General features: G+C 46.5%; 1 protein-coding gene across 5 annotated transcripts in view; it reads right to left on the minus strand.

The window, feature by feature from the left end:
* RNF112 (ring finger protein 112) overlaps positions 1 to 19436 on the minus strand; it is a 92101-nt gene continuing 72665 nt past the window's right edge. For 4 of the 5 annotated variants that reach the window (XM_033944370.1, XM_033944371.1, XM_033944372.1 and 1 more), the window contains exons 11-13: positions 15404 to 15454; positions 15014 to 15088; positions 1 to 686 (exon numbers count right to left, since the gene is read on the minus strand). In XM_033944370.1, coding sequence (XP_033800261.1) covers positions 294 to 686; positions 15014 to 15088; positions 15404 to 15454 — 519 coding nt within the window. In that variant the 3' untranslated portion in view covers positions 1 to 293. The remainder of the gene's footprint in view (positions 687 to 15013; positions 15089 to 15403; positions 15455 to 19436) is intronic. The other variant, XM_033944374.1, reaches the window with a different exon arrangement.

The following is a 19436-nucleotide window of genomic DNA, read 5'->3' on the forward strand; positions in this document are numbered from 1 at the left end:
TCCTTTTCATTGTTTATAAATTTTATTTCTTACAGGATACACAATATAAATATATGTGTACTATAAAAATTATTCAGAATTTATTAAGCAAGAATTGAAGACAAGTTCATGATGGACTGCTGTACTTGGGGGGAAAAATATTCATTTCTTATGTCAAAATACTCTAGGAACAAATATACCCCAAATATATAAAGGAGAATTGGCTTTGAGCACTTTTTGTGCACTGTGCAAGCAGAAAGCTTTAATAGGGACCAGGATATAGAGAAATGTAAGGATATTTGCAGCACTTCCACTCAGTTTTTCTTTCTGTCAGTTATCTGGGATCGAATGATTGCGCCCAGGCTGGACCCAGCAAAAAGACTGGCCATACCCCCAACCATGGCTGCCACAGGGAATGGAAGAGCTGTGAGGGAGAGGGCTGGGGCTGCTACTGCAACCCCCAGAATGGCTGCTGCACTGGCCAGAAGTGTCCGACGGCGTTTTCGGGTGTATCCACTGGTAACTCCACCTATCTCTTCCTCTGCCTCATTCAACATCTCTTGCAGGAGGTGCTGCTTCTGATTCTCATCTCCCTGTAGGTGGCGGGCACTTTCCTCCAACAACTGTAGGAGTTGGCGGTATAGCTCATCGGTCAGTGCATCAGAACGCAACTGAACAATCTTCAAGAATGAGCAATACTGCAAATCCTATGGAGCAGATATATGAAGAAAATAATTAGAGAAAAACTGCAAAAGGTCATAAAGGACTTGATTAACTCAAGGTTTTAAACTCCATTTGATTAAGTATATCTGAAAAGCTGATTTATGCAAATATCTACACCATAAAAGGTGAATTTTGGGCAGATAGTTTTGCTGTTTTGGAAGAACCTAAATGCATATGGTCCTGAAATCAAAATATTCAAAATCAGGAAGCTCTGCTCCATTTCTGACACAGCCTAAAGTGTTATTCACCCACCTAAGTACATTGCTTTTAATGGTCTTCATGAGGCTACACTGAACAAGTTTACTGAGAGCAGGAGTAGGTCCAGGCAACTTTTCTTTTGCCCTCACAGGAAGCAATTCTGTAACTAGACTCCCCCTTTTAGGTGCCCAGTGCCATGCAGTTGAGCCTATACAATAATGGCATATGGGTGCCCAGTCTATTATAGAATACTAGTGTTAACTCAGCATTGGTGGATCTAATGTTTATGCACCTACAGTTACATCAGCCACAGACCTGGTATAACTGAAGTCATGTAAATATAGCAAAGGCATATGTAACTTACAGTATTCTGTAAATTGCATATAAATGACAGATCTACTCATGCCACTGCCCAGTTCTACACCCTTGTGTCCTAAGAGAATAGTATTTAGCCACTTTGCTGCCACTTATGAGGATAAATATATACTTGTCCGCAGAAGTGCTGGTATTTTGTACATTTATGGCATGCAAATGTGGGAGCCCAGTTATAGTATTGCTCTTATAGAGGGTAACAGTGAACCTATATAGAAGCACCCAAAGGGTACCTCATTGTGCATATTCTATAAAGGAAAGTAGATGCCTAATTTCCTTTAAAGCAGGCATGTCCAACTTCGAACAGGTCGTGATCTACTTTATCCGGCCAAAAATGCCGGTGATCTACCACCATGAAAATTTAGTTTCAAATTAGTTTCAAATTAAATTTTAACCCAATAAAGTTGGATGATTCCTCCTCCCTCCATTTTTAATGAACCTTCTGTCATTTACTTGGATGGGATCAGCTGTTAAGCAAATTAAGCAAAAACAAAACAGAGACGAAGATCCGGAAAGTACATTTTTTCTTGAAGTGTTATTGAGTAATAACTTTCTTTAACTGTCTTAATAACTTTCTTTAACTTTTATTGAGCAATTTGTGTTAAATTTAGGTCGAGTATTGATCCAGGCTGATCTTGCACAATCTTTAATATTTCACTCTTGCTCATTAGTGAGACATCTGAGCTTGCATTTCATCCACCAGCTTTTTGAAGTTGGGTGAATATTGCGTGAGAGCCAGCCTCAGGGAATCCTGGAGATATTCACCTGTCATGTTGGAACGTATACTCTTGTCATTTTCAGATTTACACAAATAAGTTGAATTGAAAACAGGAGCGTACAGCTTCACTCCTTCTTCTCAAGTTGGAAAATTTGTCTCTAGGTACTAGCTTCCAAAACGATTCTTGCTCAGCATGGGTGTTGAGAAAAATGTCATTTTTAAGGGTTAATATTTTGTTTTCAAGAGATGGATTGTTCAATGAGTAATTTTTACTGATAGCAGCTGCAGTTTCTTTAATGTCCTCATCTACTTTGAACGGGTATGACAAGTACTCCACAGCTGTTCCAATTTTTTGGAAGTCACAATCTATTTTCAAATTCCTGGATAACAGAACAAGGCACTCTTTTCTCCTGACCCCCCCAAAAGATCTGCCCCCCCTGCTGTGAGGCACTCTTTTCTCCTGTCCCCGCCCACGAAGACCTGCCCCCCTGCAGTGAGGCACTCTTTTCTCCTGCTCCCCGCCACGAAGACCTGCCCCCCCCCACAATGGCCTCCCCTCCTGCCATGAAGGCACTCTTCGGCCTGTTCCCTGCCACGAACGCCTGCTCCCCCCGCAAGCTTTATCCTCCCCCAGCTTCCCCGCTCTTACTTTTAGGCTAACACAGAAGCCTGCAGGATCGCTAGTGCTATAGCGATCCCTGCAGCTGTCCTTCGTCCTCAGCGGCATGTTCTCTCTGCCGCGATCCTGTACCTGACGTCAGAGCAGGGGCAGGATGTAGCAGAGAGAACGTGCCGCTGAAGACGATGGGCAGATGCAGGGATCGCTATAACACCAACGAGCCTGCAAGCTGCCTTAAGGAGGTAAAAGCGGGGAAGCTGGGGGAGGCCTTTCTGACTGACTCTTCCCCCTCAAGCAGGAGCAGCAGCGGATGGCCAGCAAGAAGCAGCGCTGTGGCTCCTGCTTTTGGAAGGTACGGGGGGGAAGGGTCAATCATTGAATCGGGAGGCCGATTATTTGGGAAATTGAATCGAGTCACCTGATTCGAATCAGTGAATCGATTCGAATCGTGAATCGGGCAGCACTAATACTCATCATCTCACCAATGCATTTCTTTTTACCTTGTAGTTCAAGGTTCATATCACTTAGTTTGTCTACAAAGTCAGCGAGAAATGCCAGATCACATAACTACTCCTCATCTTCCAACTCTGCTTGGTCATCTCCACTTCTCCTTCAAAAAACTTCTTATTTCATTCAGCAAATCATGAAATCTTTGCAGAAATTTGTGCCTAGTTAGCCACCTTACATCTGAGTGCAAAATAATTTCTGCTGCCCTTTCATCAAGAATAAGATTGAAAAGCCGTCTTTGAAGTGATCTTCCATGAACTGAATTTACAATTTTGAAAGTGATGTCTATGACAGTCTTTGTATTGGGTCTCTTGCTTGCCAAAACTTGCTGGTAAGAAAGGAAATCTGGGAAGTTGCCATGCTGTCTACAGAGGGCTATGAAACCCTTACTGCTCTTGCTCCATCAGTAGTGATGGAAACAAGTCTATGTAATGGAAGATTACACTTTATCACGAAAGAATGGAAAGAACTGAATATTTCCTGACCAGTGGTTCTCCCTTTTAAATAAATCATTCCAAGTAGTTCTTCTTTAACACTGAAGTCTTCAAAAACCATCCGGATAAAGACTAGTAACTGGGCTATGTCTCTTATGTCTGTAGATTCATCCAGTTGGAGTGAGAAAGCAACACAATTTGAAACATCCTTCAATAATTGTTCAGTTGTGTCTTCACACATCTTTTCTATTTGCCACACGATGGTGTTTCTTGACAATTGTACATCTTGAATAGTAGCTATGATCTCTTTCTTATTTTTAAATCCTTCAAAAAGATTGTCAGCTGCTTCAAGAAAACAATCTTTTACAAATTCCCCTTCAGTGAAAGGTTTGCTCTGTGTAGCCAGCACTAGAGCCCTAGGCCAGGACTCTGCAGTGCCTCCAGTGGTCACAGACCAAAATTGCACCGGCGTGTAACTCAGAAAGGAGTCACCCTGCAGGATTTAAAGGAACTATACAATCACCACCAACACAGTTCCAGGATGGTAACAAAATAAAATTTACTAATAAAAATAAAAGTCAGAATGGCTCAAAATACACTGTAATTTATAAATGTACAAAACAAAATGGCCAGAGGAAAACTCTGGCAGCATTCAGGATTTTCACTCCTAATGCAACAGTTCTCCCTTTGATTTACTCTCTCACAGAGCTGCTTTTCAATAACACTTCCTTCTCCCAAGTCTGCTCCTAGCAGCACTCAAGTTAGCACAGTTCAGAGAACCAAAGTTCAGTTCCTGGAGAATATACTTTAAGAACATAAGAACATAAGAAGTTGCCCCCGCTGAGTCAGACCAGAGGTCCATCTTGCTCAGCGGTCTGCTCCCGCAGCGGCCCATCAGGCCTAGTGCCTGAACAGTGATCCCTGATTTATTTTTATAACTTACCTCTAATCCCATCCCTATAATCTACCTCTACTCTTATCTGTACCCCTCAATCCCTTTGTCTTCCAAGTACCTATCCAAAGCTTCTTTGAACCCCTGTAGCGTGCTCCTGTTTATCACATCCTCTGGTAGCGCGTTCCATGTATCCACAACCCTTTGTGTGAAAAAGAACTTCCTAGCGTTTGTTCTAAACTTCTCCCCTTTCAATTTCTCTGAGTGCCCCCTTGTACTTGTTGATCCCCTTAATTTGAAAAATCTGTCCCTGTCTATTTTTTCTATGCCCTTCATGATCTTGAAGGTTTCTATCATGTCTCCTCTAAGTCTCCGCTTTTTCAGGGAGAAAAGCCCTAGCCTTTTCAGTCTGTCAGTATATGAGAGGTCCTCCATACCCTTTATTAGCTTAGTTGCTCTTCTTTGAACTCTCTCAAGTACCTCCATGTCCTTCTTGAGGTACGGCGACCAGAATTGAACACAGTACTCCAGGTGCGGGCGCACCATAGCACGATACAGTGGCAGGATGACTTCCTTCTTTCTGGTCGTGATACCCTTCTTAATGATACCCAACATTTTGTTTGCTTTCCTTGAGGCTGTTTCACACTGCACCAACGCCTTCAATGTTGTGTCTACCATCACTCCCAGGTCTCTTTCAAGGTCGCTCACCCCTAGCGCTGATCCCCCCATTTTGTAAATGAACATCGGGTTTTTTTTCCCTATATGTACGACCTTGCACTGCCCTATGTTGAAACTCATTTGCCATTTTTTGGCCCATTCTTCCAGTGTTGTCAGATCTTTTTGGAGATCTTCGCAGTCCTCCATGTTATTTACCTTGCGATATAGTTTGGTGTCATCCGCAAATTTAATAACCTCACATTTTGTTCCTGCCTCCAGGTCGTTAATGAATATGTTGAAAAGTAGCGGTCCCAGCACCGACCCCTCCTCTTTGTCTGGTTTTTATGTTTCTCCATTTTAATTAATTAATTTTTTTTAACCTCTAACTTTAGAAATTGTAAACCGTCCAGATACCTGATACATATCAAATTGTAAATAAACTTGGAAACTTGGCATTTAGAGTACTGTGTGCAGTTTTGGAGACCGCACCTTAAAAAAAAATAGAACCAGGATGAAGTCAGTCCAGAGAGCAGCTACTAAAATGGTCAGTGGTCTTTCTCATTCAAATATTCCCAGCACAAACACAAAAAGCCTCCAGCCTAAAATGGAGCAGGGCTGGGCAAAGGGGAGTGTCACAAGTTTGCTTAGAAAAACACTGCTTGTCAAAATTCCCACCCAGATGGAAGCAAACTTCTCCCCACCACACTCCCAGCTTTTCAGTAAAGTGCACAGTCCAGGAAGTTCATGAATATGACTGGGAGCAGAAAAAGAACCCAGCCATCAATAGTAGGAAAAAAAACTCAGTCTTTTTTTGCTCAGCTAGAGCTGGTTGCCACTCAGTTCCTAAGCGCTGCACAAATCCTCAGCAGACAGTTCAGCTGGCAACTTCATAGGCATCTCCTCATCAGTTGCTTGTAACTCTGAAGTGGCTTTAGCTTCATCCACTTCCATGGGCAGACAGGCATACCCTCACTTGAGCCAGGCAGCTCCTCATTAGGGAGAGCCCTAAGCTTCCTCCCTAACCTTCCTAACAGCTTGTTTAGGACTGCTGGCTTTTCAAGGAGGAAGACACGCTCTGTTCTACCTGAGTGAGCACCTTGCTGCTCCCCCGGTGGTGATCTGGATAATAGGTATTCTGCTTGCTCTTACCTGGGCTTCTCTCTGGCTCCCCTGGTAGACACTAGGGAAACCACAGGGACCAAGGCAGGCATGGAGCCTGACTGGTCACAATTTCTTTGTGATCAAGTTGCTGACCTTGAAGGATGCTATGGTTGAATTGACCGAATGTGACCTTGGATTCGCCGTCAACTGTTGCTGAGTAGCCAATTTCGATTTAAGTTCTTTGAGCTTCAGTTTACAAATTTCACTTTTGGGTGGCAAATCAGTATCAAACGTATTGCTATGCAGAGCCTTATAATGACGTTCCAGATTACCCTGTTTGGGCAAGGATACTGGGGCATTACAAATTAGTCAACAACATTTGTCTTTCACCATGATGAAGTAGTCCATTTCCCATTCATCATGAAAGTGGTAGGTTTTGCTCTTCTTTCATCTTCGTTATACTGGGGTGGCTGGATGTAAGAAGGCCAAATCTGCTAAGTTAGTATAAACACTGGCTGAATCTGGTCCAAAACTGTCACTGTCCCAAAGTATTAAAGATCAACAGGAACTGAAGACCTCTGGATGATGTGCAATACAAGGACTGGAGATGCCAAAACCACACATGCAGTTCTAAAAGTAAAAATAAGAATTCATTATACTGGCACCAATAATCAAATACCACAAAATAATCATCAAAAAAACTCAAACACCTGTCCAGCAAACCAGATAAAATCAAATACCACCAAACAAATTCAAATACCACCACACGCAATTTAATAAATTCTGCACAGTGTAGAATCAACACAAAGGCAAGGTGAAATAAAATTGCAGTGTAGAATCAATGCAAAGGCTAGGCAAAATAAAATTGCAAAGGCAAGCAAAAGTCACAGTGGTTTGAACCAATTCGAAGGCAAGGCATAGGCAAATTTGAACAAAATTGGAAAAGCCTGCCAAAATCACCAAATTCTTGACATTTTGTTATGTCTGCCCGAAAATGTTTAATGAAAGCGAACTATAAAACAACCAACGACCAGCACACGACACAACTAATACGGTAAGTGTATTCAGGTAAAGCCAGGGTGAATGGATATCACCCAGTATATAACACACTTCTAAGGAGTGTTGGGGAAGGGGCAGGAATGAGCGATTCTGAGAGGCAGGATACCAGGTATGATGCCGGGCCTCTGGCGTATTGTTGTGGGGTGTGGGCGGAGTCCCCTACAGTATCCACAAACTATTGGCACAAAAACAACAAGCGCCTCAATACACCTGCAGGCAAGATTCCCACAGGCAGGAAAAAGAGACAGGCAAAGGATCAGCAGCGGCAGCTAGCCCTCGGCAGACAACCTGTTTTGTTATGTGACTGGCATTATTTAGACTTTAATTTCTATGAATGAATAGAATGAAAATGATATAAAATTGCTTGCTTGCTTTTATGTGCATGCTGAAGAGCCATGTGACAGCAATGGCACAGAAATTGACGCAGGCACCGAGGCAATAGTAGGAAGTTGCCGCTGGCTTTCAGGCGGACCAGTAAGGGAGCAGACTGACATGCTTGAATTCAAAGGCTGCACAGACTGCTGCACCAGAGTCTGAGAGGGAGTCACAGGCATATCCCGCTTTCACAAACTGCATTGGAAAATAGTCCCCAGCGGCCAGAGCCGATCTGCGGGACTCAGATCTGGAATGTTTTGAAGACTTATGAGACTTTTCCCCGGAACTATGCTTGCGTTTTGTGGAAATGCCTTCCTCGTCCAATTTTGGCGTCCCGGACACTGGAATTGCGTCTCCGGCGGAATTGGAGGAAAGCAGGGCCTCCCTGGAGGAGGATAGTGCGGGATCCACGCATGGTGCACACCCCTCATGGGCCGCAGCACATATGATACACGGCTGCGAATCTGGCAGGCATCTGCCACATTTACAGCATGAATCCATGCCATTCTGTCCTGAGGTGGCCATCTGTGAAGTTTGAAGCAAAAACGAAGCTTCTAAGACCAAAAAATGTAGTTTTAAAAATGTTAAAGAAAATTCAAGATGGCCACCGCGGGTTCCGATTTTGATTAAAAAGCGGCCGTTAAAAACACAGGAAAACGAGAAAAATGGCGATTTTAGGATTTTACAGGTGTGTGTGTGTGGGGGGGGAGACCAGGGCATTTAGGGAAACCCCCCTAAAAACCCGATTTGAGCACCCCCCAAAATTGGCAAATTCTGTGACTCACAGACACCACAGAGACATGTGCTGCAATGAAAGTCTATGGCAGCTTGTAATACACAGTACAAGTAAGGACATCAGTACCTCAGGAGCTGATTAAACTGGATTTTTCAGGTCTTCTGACCTTCCCTGTCACCTCAGATCATGACCACCAGGACCCCTCAGGGAAATTGGGGAAGAGACGCTGCGCGGTTCCGATCCTGGCGAACCTCCACGGAATTGCAGCAGATTGCGCTCTACTCCTTTGTGGACGAACCAGGGGAGAGATGGCTCCCGATCCAATCTGTAGGCTGTCCAGAGGGCTTACTGCAGGTTAAGCTTACAGAGCACCCTCCAGAAGTAGACAAAATTTAAAATGTCTGCGATCTCCCGCCGAAGGATCACTTATACAAGGATGATCTGCAGCACATGGACAAACCCGCGAAATAAATCCGAAAAGACTATGAATTGAAAACAAATCACGAGCAGAATAGACTGATTTCAACCATGCAATGAAGCTGCAGGATCAAAACTGAGCTTGACAGGAAGCTCCCGGGCAGGTAGCCCAAAGGGGAGGGAATAAGTTTTAGTAGTCCTGCAGCAGAAGCTATCAGACATACAAGAACCCACGAGTTCAGCCTCCAGAGGAATTGTACAAGAATATTTGTTGACTGAAAGCCAGTGATCAGATAGTCCAACAATGTAATAGGAGAGTGTGGTGTAGTGTTTCAGTACCCTGTGGTTATGGGTTTAAATCCCATGCTGCTCCCTGTGACTGGGCAAGTCACAATCATCCACTGCCTCATGTACATTAAATAGATTGTGAGCCCACTGGGATTGATAGGGAAAATGTTTGAAGTACCTGTATGTAAACCGCTTTGAGTAAAGTTGTATAACTACAAAAAGGCAGTATACAAGTCTCAATTTCTTTCCTTTATCAAGCTCAATATTCCTACGGCCCAAATCAAAAAGTTTCTCCACAGTAAACTTAGAAATAAAACATAATGGGGTGATAGCTCCCTTGAGCATCTGCTCTGTTTACAAAACCAATTTTCAAACATTTAAGACAGACACCTCTTATAGAGGACATTCTCCCTCTGCTATTCCTGGATTTCACTACTATAGTCATTGGAGTAAGCAGGGAGGCCTACAATAACATGGGCACTACAGCTGAACTAACTCATAAGAACATAAGAATAGCCTTACTAGGTCAGACCAATGGTCCATCAAGACCAGTAGCCTGTTCTCATGGTGGTCAATCCAGGTCTCATGAACTGCGGATGAACTGGTGATACCAGAAAAGAAAGCAGAAGCAGGTGGTAGTAGTAAGATAATGTGTTCTATTGAGCATAAAGAGGCACCATTAGAAGTGAGAGAACCTCCTTCGACACCTCCTGTAAACAACATGTTTGTCTACAGGGCCAGCTACTGTTGGGGAAGACAAAACAGGTTTCTTAACCTCTATCTTTCTTTACCCCATCCTCTTCTATTAAACAGGGCAAGAGAAAGTACTCAAGTCCCAAAAGACATGAGTTATCAACACTCCTCAAAACTCTTTGGTACACCAAGGGGATCCCAAGGATTGCAACCTACCCACTTTGTCATGCTTCTTTGTCATGCCCCTGCAGCTTCACTTTATCTTTTAACAGCTGCAGAGAGAGAACCTCGGGCCGCGTGGGAGTCCAGCTCCGTCACCCGAGGCCTCCTGCGGCTTAACCTTCGTTTTGGTTTTTACTTTCAATTACACTCTCGGGCAGCTCCATTGAATCCGGAGCTACCCCATCACTGTCCGACCCTCCGGCTGCAGGGACGAAGCTTCGGGACGCGTGGGAGTCCAGCTCCGCCTCCCGAAACCCCCTGCAACCAAGCTCTCTCCAGCGCTACTCTGCAGGGCAGCTCCATCGATACCGGGAACTGCCCCAACGCGAGACTCGTCCCTCAGCTGCAGAGAGAGAACCTCGGGCCGCGTGGGAGTCCAGCTCCGTCACCCGAGGCCTCCTGCGGCTTAACCTTTGTTTTGGTTTTTACTTTCAATTACACTCTCGGGCAGCTCCATTGAATCCGGAGCTACCCCATCACTGTCCGACCCTCCGGCTGCAGGGACGAAGCTTCGGGACGCGTGGGAGTCCAGCTCCGCCTCCCGAAACCCCCTGCAACCAAGCTCTCTCCAGCGCTACTCTGCAGGGCAGCTCCATCGATACCGGGAACTGCCCCAACGCGAGACTCGTCCCTCAGCTGCAGAGAGAGAACCTCGGGCCGCGTGGGAGTCCAGCTCCGTCACCCGAGGCCTCCTGCAGCTCAAACTTCTTGATCTTATTCCTATCAAGTCTCACCACACCTGTCAAGTTTCATCCTACCCTAGTCCACAATCACTACTCAAGCCTGACTCTGTACACTGTTTAAATCCGCCAAGGATTACCTGTTTTCTTCAACTGTTTTATGCTTTGCCACTCAATTGATTACACTTAATTGCTTTAGTTTACTAAATGATCCCCAAATTTTATTTCAACTGTCCATCCCTTGCTTAGGACCTCCCGATCCCTCCCAACTGTTTACGTCCTAGCCCAACTGCTAAGCCCCACCTGATTCTTTTCAACTGTTTCAGTCCCACCCAATCATCCCGCCCTCCTCAATTGCAAACCTTCCGCTACTCTCGCCTCCCCATCCCCGAAGACCCTCAAAACCCCCACCATGAAGCCACACCTATGGATCCTTCTTCTCCTTATCTGCTCATCCTCCAACATCTCCCTCTGCCTGAACCCCCCAACCCCTTACTTGCTAAACCCCATCTCTGTCAGTCCTTTCCACTCTGGTGCCAAAATCCCCACGCTTTTGCGCAGCAGAACCTACCCCCCCAAAAAAACCCCCCGAAGAATCAATCTCGCCTCCCTAAAGCCCATCCCCCCTGCCAACCCTCCCAACCCCACCACAGACTCCCTCACCCCAGTCCCATCTCTATACTGCAATGCCAGATCCGCGTGCAACAAAACCCAAATTCTGAAGGACCTTCTTGAAGATCTCAATCCCGGGTTCTTATTCATCACCGAAACTTGGATCGCAAAAGACGACTTCTTCTCTCAAAATGAACTCTGCTCTCACGGATACCAAGGCTTAACCGGAAAGGAGGTGGTCTGGCAATCCTCCATAAATCATTCCTCGACGTCCAGCTCCTTGATAAGGGTAGCCAGGCTCCCCTAGAATACATGCTAGCCTCTGTCAACGATGAGCTTCACCCGCATCCACTAGGTATCCTGCTTCTATATCGCCTACCCTCGTCCCCCTGGAACAAATCCTCCGACCTTGTCCTTGAGACCATTACAAACGCCTTCCTCAGATTCCAAAGATTACTAATCATTGGGGATATTAACCTTCACTTAAACGACACTACCAACAAAGATGCATCTGATCTCATCATCTTCCTCACCTCTTTAGGCTTCCCCCCCCCAGCCCCCTCCCCAACCCATGAAAAAGGGCATGCATTAGACATCATCAGCTTCATTGACCTTACTGAATACAAAACTTCGATCGACGACACTCGCTGGGAACCCGTTCCCTGCTCCGACCACTTCCTAGGGGCTTTCTGCCTCCCCATTTTCATGTCCCGCATCGAACCCCCCCCTCGTTCCCCCAATCCTATTACCTTCCGGAAAAAAATTGCGAGCGAATTGTTCTGGGCCAAATTCCTCAACCTAATCCCCACCATCCCCAAAACTCCTAACCCCGAATCCAACTGGCACAACTGGATCACCCTCTCTGAGACCACCTACCACTCCCTTGCTCCACTTTCCACTAAAACGGTCTCCTACACCCGCAAAGCCCCCTGGTACCTCCCCCTCCACAGACATCTAAAGCAGAAATGTCGTACACTAGAACGAAAATGGAAAAAATCAAAATCCCCCACCGATAGACAGTCCTGGAGGACTTCCATTAAGATCTACAACACCGAATTAAAAAAATCTAGGAAGAACTACTACGGCAACAAAATCTGTAGCTCCAACAACCAAAGTAACACCTTGTTCAATATCTGGCGTTCCATATCCTCTAAACACGACTCCTCCTCACTCCCCTCCTCTCCATCTGCTAATGATCTAGCAACATTCTTCAATGAAAAAGTAACCACCCTACGATGCTCCTTTCCCCCAACCCCAGACTACAACTCTCTGGTGCTTACTACCTCCACCCCTAATCTAAACGAGGCCAACCATATCCCAGCCGATAGATCCTGGACTGCCTTTGAGCCCGTTTCCGACTCCCAAGTCTCTAAACTTTGCCTCAAACTAAAATCTTGCAACTGCACCTTGGATCCTTTCCCCTCCTACTTATACGAGAACATTCCAGCACAGGCCATCTCATCTCTCACCAAACTCTTAAACTCCGCCCTGCTCTCAGGCCTATTTTCGACCAAAATGGGACACATTTCCCTATCCCCTCTCTTGAAAAAAGCTGATCTGGACCCCTCCACCCCTTCCAGCTATCGCCCAATAGCCAACATTCCACTTCTGACCAAAATGCTGGAATCCATCATAGCCACCCAACTCTCATCCTACCTTGAGAGATTCTCCATTCTCCTACCCTTCCAACATGGATTCAGACCCAACTATAGCACTGAATCTCTTTTATCCTCCCTAATTTCAAAGGTCCAACTACTCCACGCCTGCAACAAGTTCGCTGTCCTTCTTCAATTCGACCTCTCTGCTGCTTTCGACATTGTCCACCACGACATTCTAATCCTCCAACTTTCCGATATTGGCATAAACTCCACAGTCCTAGATTGGTTCTCAAAATTCTTACGCTACCGCTCCTACTCCGTCAACATGAATGGCACCTCATCCTCTCCTTGGAAACCGCTCTGCGGAGTCCCCCAGGGTTCACCTCTATCCCCGATTCTTTTCAACGTCTATATGTCCTCCCTGAAACTCCTCCAACTTTCTACCACTGCGACACTCTACACCTACGCCGACGACATCCTTGTCCTTCTCGAAACTGACTCGAACCTCACCAACCTCTCTGAAAACATCTCAACCTGCATAACCAATCTCCAATCCTGGGCTCTCTCCGTTCAGATGAAACTAAATGAGACCAAAACAAAACTTCTCTGGCTTGGCCCAAAATTGGATCATCTACCCTCCTTCATCCCTCTTTCCTCTGGCTCCAATCTACAGCTTGAGCACTCTAGCAAAGTTCTGGGAATCACCATTGACTCTACATTGTCCTTTAACGACCACATCAACTCCCTAGTAAAAAAATGCTTTTTCAATCTTCATATGTTAAGGAAAATCAGATCCTGCTTCCACCAGCATCATTTTGCTGTCCTTGTCCAATCCATCATTCTCTCCAGACTTGACTACTGCAATTCCATCTACCTAAGCCTAACAAAGAAAAATCTTATCAGACTCCAACGGATTCAGAACACCGCAGCTAAACTTATCTTCACAAAAGGCAAATTCGACCATGTCTCCCCGCTTCTATCTAAGCTTCACTGGCTCCCAGTCTTCCTCAGGGTTCGTTACAAATGTGCCTGTCTTACCTTCAAATCTCTTCACGGCATCCTTCCTCCCCTCTTTCCCTTATCTTGGCTCTCGAACACTCATTCCACCAGATCCACTCAGAAATTCAAACTATCCTTCCCTTCTCTAAATGGCATCTCTCATACAGGAAAGCTCGGAACATCCCTCCTCTTTAGGATCACCGAGCTATGGAACAGCTTTACTGCCCATCTCCGGTGTTCGACCTCCCTCCAACACTTCAGAAAACATCTGAAAACCTGGCTTTTCGCCAAAATGTAACTTCCCCCTCCCTTCCCCCCTCACCTTCCTACTTACCAAACCCTCCTTCCTTCCATTGGAGTTCCTTTCTTTGTTTTTAATTCCTGTAAACCGTGTCGAGCTCCACTTCTGTGGAGATGACGCGGTATATAAACTTAAGGCTTAGTTTAGTTTAGTTTAGATTATATTTATTCTCAAGGTTTCCTCTTATTGCCTCCTTTCCAGCATCACATTAGATGATTTAAGTTCAGAGTCAGTTGTAAAGTCATGGAATAAGAAATGACCACCTCTTAAGTAAACTGCTTAAATTGGGTCAGATAAATAAGAGTCCCAAGCAATTGGCTTATGTGCTCAAAGACTGAATATTGATTTAAATGGTTATGTGTTAGCTGACTCAAAAAAAAAAAAAAGAATATTCAATGCTGAAACCTGAACAGGGCCTGACATTGAATATCCAGGAATAACGCTGGTGGCAGGCAGCAAAACACTCATTGCCTTCATGTGAAAATTGGAGGATACTTTTCAGCTTGCATGAACCAAAATACCCCCAAAATTTGCAATTATGGTTCTCAAGCATCCTCCAGAATGCTTCTTATAGATGTGGTAAAAAGTTAAAATATGTGAGTTATGAAAGTTTACTGAAAACTACTTATACAGGTTCAACCAGCATAATTTTTTCTTTTTTTAAAAAAATCTACATAGAACCTTACAACCTTTGAAAATTTCTCCTAAAGCAACTTGTCCCAAGGCCATAAATGTACAGAGTAAGTGGCAGAATCGGGAATTATGATGACAGGATAGGGAAATAAAGTGATTCAGGTTTATTTTTAAATTCTTTGTGCTGAAATCTCACTCACCTGTTCCTTAAGAAAGTGTCTGTAATTTCTCCTGAATATCTCTCTCACCTTATAGTTATGGATAGTGATACCCATCTGTAGGCAGAAAAGAGCAATATTAAAAGAGGATTTTTTTCTTATTCTAGTCTGATTTCCAATCTTATCCAGTTCCTCAAAGATGCTCTAATTTTCAGACTCCTCCTCTAACTCATCTTCTCAGGCATCAGTAGTACAAACAAAAATAAAACAAGTAGGTTTTCACCCAGCAAATAAAAGGACTTATCTCAGGTGTTAATTTGAAGATGTCTGGCAAAATCCTTTCCCCCTACTTCCAGTAAAACAGACTACCACATAAGGATCAGTGTGTTCCTTTTCATAAAGAGATATAATGGAAAGTGGGTTCAGAGTTACCTCCAAAGGACTAGAAAATCCATAGCTTGTCTTCAGAATCTCTGTGAATATCTAGTGGAGGAATCAAATGAGACAAGAGTTTATTAGATTATATAACACAGAAAGCAACTTATTTCTTTAATGTCAAAACTTGAGGTTTATGGTGACAAAATATAACACTATAACCCTTCAGGAGAAGAATGCCTATTGAGAGCAATCTTCAATAGTCTATACTGTGTGCAAAAAAATGTGGGCTACTTTAACATATACATCTAAGATAGTGCTGTGAATTACTACTGCTGCTGGGGAACCTCCTTAGAAGAAGCAGTTTAAAGCAGATGGAGGAGGAAGAAGAGAAATGAGAAATGGACAGCAGCTCTTGGAAAGAGCAGAATACAGACAGGAAAGCAGAAAAGAAAAATTAGGATCAATATTGAGATAGATGACAGGAGCCTATGGGAGATTTTTACAGGTTGTGAGACCTATTCCTATATTTTGCTGAAGTTGCTAAAGTCACGGACTTGTATCAACTGTTTTCAGTTCAGATGCTGAGATGCTAATGTGTGGCATGTGAGTGTGTGTATTTCTTCCTGTGAAATTTCTCAAAGACACCAACCAGTGCTGGAAAGACAATGAACAGTGCTGAAAGGAAAATGCCATTCAGCAGAACATTCCATCCGGGAACCTAAGAACTGATAAAGTGATGCTGTACCCGTGTGAAAAATGGAAACTTCAAGAAGAAGAAGTTCTAGAAGCTTTGCCTGTCCAGGGTCCCCCAGGGAAGAATGGAGGCGTGGACTAGGAGAGGGTTAGATAGGCATTTGGTTTATCCAATAGGGTGATACAAATTCCTAGCCACGGGAAGGTCTTGCTAGAAAAAGATAGTTTCTATATAAAACCCCCATGCTGTGGCAGTTTCTTTAGAGAGACTGTGCCATGCTTACAGAAAGATGCCGGCACTGTTCATATGAGGTTTTTTCTCTCCATTGTATATGTCCAAACTGATTTATTTCTGATTTGACAAATGCTGCTATAATAGTAATTACTAGAATAAAAAGTTATTTGCTGTAATCTTGTGGAGTTTTATTTTTGAGGTTTTTTGTATCACATCGGACATCTGGTGAGGTAAAGTAAATAGCCTTTCACTTCAATATGATGGGAAAAATGTCCAGAAAAAAAAGGTAGAAAAAGCAAAGTTACCGTATTTTCGCGGATATAACGCGCACCATTGTAAAACGCGCACAGGGGTATAGCGCGCAGAAATCACGATGATATGTACAAAAACTTTTCTATACCGCGCTCAGGCATATAACGCGCATGCTACCCGACTCTCCTCTGGCCACCCCGACTCTCCTTTCGCCCTCCCCGACTCTCATCTGGTTGCCCCGACTCACCCTGACTTTCGGTGCACTGCCCCGACTCTCCTCTGGTTGCCCCGACTCACCCTGACTTTCGGTGCACTGCCCCGACTCTCCTCTGGTTGCCCCGACTCACCCTGACTTTCGGTGCACTGCCCCGACTCTCCTCTGGTTGCCCCGACTCACCGTTCACCCGCCCTGACTTTCGGTGCACTGCCCCGCCTCTCCGTGCCTGTCCCCCTTGAAGTCCTGTCCCCCCTTGAAGGTCTGCCTGTCCCCCCTTGAAGTCCTGTCCCCATCCTGAAAGCCTGATGCCCCCCCTCGACGTCCGATTCTTCTCCCCCCTCGGCAGGACCACTCGCACCCCCACCCCGAAGGACCGCCGACTCCCCGACAATATTGGGCCAGGAGGGAGCCCAAATCCTCCTGGCCACGGCGACCCCCTAACCCCACCCCGCACTACATTACGGGCAGGAGGGATCCCAGGCCCCCCTGCCCTCGACGCAAACCCCCTCCCCCCAACGACCGCCCCCCCCCAAGAACCTCCGCCCGTCCCCCAGCCGACCCGCGACCCCCCTGGCCGACCCCCACGACACCCCCACCCGCCTTCCCCGTACTTTGTGTAGTTGGGCCAGAAGGGAGCCCAAACCCTCCTGGCCACGGCGACCCCCTAACCCCACCCCGCACTACATTACGGGCAGGAGGGATCCCAGGCCCTCCTGCCCTCGACGCAAACCCCCCTCCCTCCAACGACCGCCCCCCCCAAGAACCTCCGACCGACCCGCGACCCCCCTGGCCGACCCCCCCACCCCCCTTCCCCGTACCTTTGGAAGTTGGCCGGACAGACGGGAGCCAAACCCGCCTGTCCGGCAGGCAGCCAACGAAGGAATGAGGCCGGATTGGCCCATCCGTCCTAAAGCTCCGCCTACTGGTGGGGCCTAAGGCGCGTGGGCCAATCAGAATAGGCCCTGGAGCCTTAGGTCCCACCTGGGGGCGCGGCCTGAGACACATGGTCGGGTTTGGCCCATGTGCCTCAGGCCGCGCCCCCAGGTGGGACCTAAGGCGCCAGGGCCTATTCTGATTGGCCCACGCGCCTTAGGCCCCACCAGTAGGCGGAGCTTTGGGACGGATGGGCCAATCCGGCCTCATTCCTTCGTTGGCTGCCTGCCGGACAGGCGGGTTTGGCTCCCGTCTGTCCGGCCAACTTCCAAAGGTACGGGGAAGGGGGGTGGGGGGGTCGGCCAGGGGGGTCGCGGGTCGGTCGGAGGTTCTTGGGGGGGGGCGGTCGTTGGAGGGAGGGGGGGTTTGCGTCGAGGGCAGGAGGGCCTGGGATCCCTCCTGCCCGTAATGTAGTGCGGGGTGGGGTTAGGGGGTCGCCGTGGCCAGGAGGGTTTGGGCTCCCTTCTGGCCCAACTACACAAAGTACGGGGAAGGCGGGTGGGGGTGTCGTGGGGGTCGGCCAGGGGGGTCGCGGGTCGGCTGGGGGACGGGCGGAGGTTCTTGGGGGGGGGCGGTCGTTGGGGGGAGGGGGTTTGCGTCGAGGGCAGGAGGGCCTGGGATCCCTCCTGCCCGTAATGTAGTGCGGGGTGGGGTTAGGGGGTCGCCGTGGCCAGGAGGGTTTGGGCTCCCTCCTGGCCCGATATTGTTGGGGAGTCGGCGGTCCTTCGGGGTGAGGGTGCGAGTGGTCCTGCCGGGGGGGGGGATGTATCGGACGTCGGGGAGTCGGCCGGGCAAGAGGGCTTGGGCTCCCTCTTGCTCCGATTGCGGGTGCGGGTGGGAGCGCGTGCGAGCGGTCGTTCGGGGTGGGGGTGCGAGCGGTCCTGCTGGGGGGGTGAATCGGGCGTCGGGCGGGGTGGGAACTATGTTTAAAAACTTTTGTATACCGCGCTCAGGCATATAACGCGCGAGGGGTATGCGCGGTACGTAAAATCACGTATAACGCGCGCGTTATATCCGCGAAAATACGGTACTCACCTGTAGCAGATGTTCTCTGAGGACATCAGGCAAATAGTCTCACATGTGGGTGATGTCATCCAAGGAACCAGGCATGGATAGTCAAAAGTGTACTGTCACTTTAAATTTTAAGGATCGCCCGTACCGTGCACGTGCAGGTGTTTTCTCGTCTGATATCAGTTTGTGGGACCTGCAATTCATTACAATAGCTAAAAGGCAACTAGAAGAGGTGGGCAGGTTGTTAGAATATATGCCTGCTTTCCTTGGAGAACATCTGCTACAGTTGAATAACTTTGCTTTCTCTGAGGACAAGCAGGCATAATATTTTCACATGTGGGACTCCTTAGTTGTCACGATCATGCCTCTAGGAAGAGGGTTATAGTTAACAAACATGAGCCTGATGAAACCCAAAGGGTTAGAGGGAAAGTTGTTCCACAATTCTATTTTTTATAATTGTTTCCACCATTTTGCCCGGCACTGAAGTCAGGCTTACCAGTCTGTAATTTCCCGGATCTTCCATGGAACCCTTTAAAAAACTGGCATTAACGGTGGCCACCTTCCAATTTTCAGGTACTATAGACGATTTTAGTGACAGGTTACAGATCATTAACAGCAGGTCAGCAATTTCATGTTTGAGTTCTTTTAGTGTGTCAAGCAAAGCAGGGAAGAAGAGCTCTACAACTTCAGACATGAAAAGACAAACAGAGATGTACCAAGATCCAGGTGTGCAACTTTTATTTCAA

Source organism: Geotrypetes seraphini, chromosome 5 (assembly GCF_902459505.1).
Source record: "Geotrypetes seraphini chromosome 5, aGeoSer1.1, whole genome shotgun sequence".
NCBI lineage: Eukaryota > Metazoa > Chordata > Amphibia > Gymnophiona > Dermophiidae > Geotrypetes > Geotrypetes seraphini.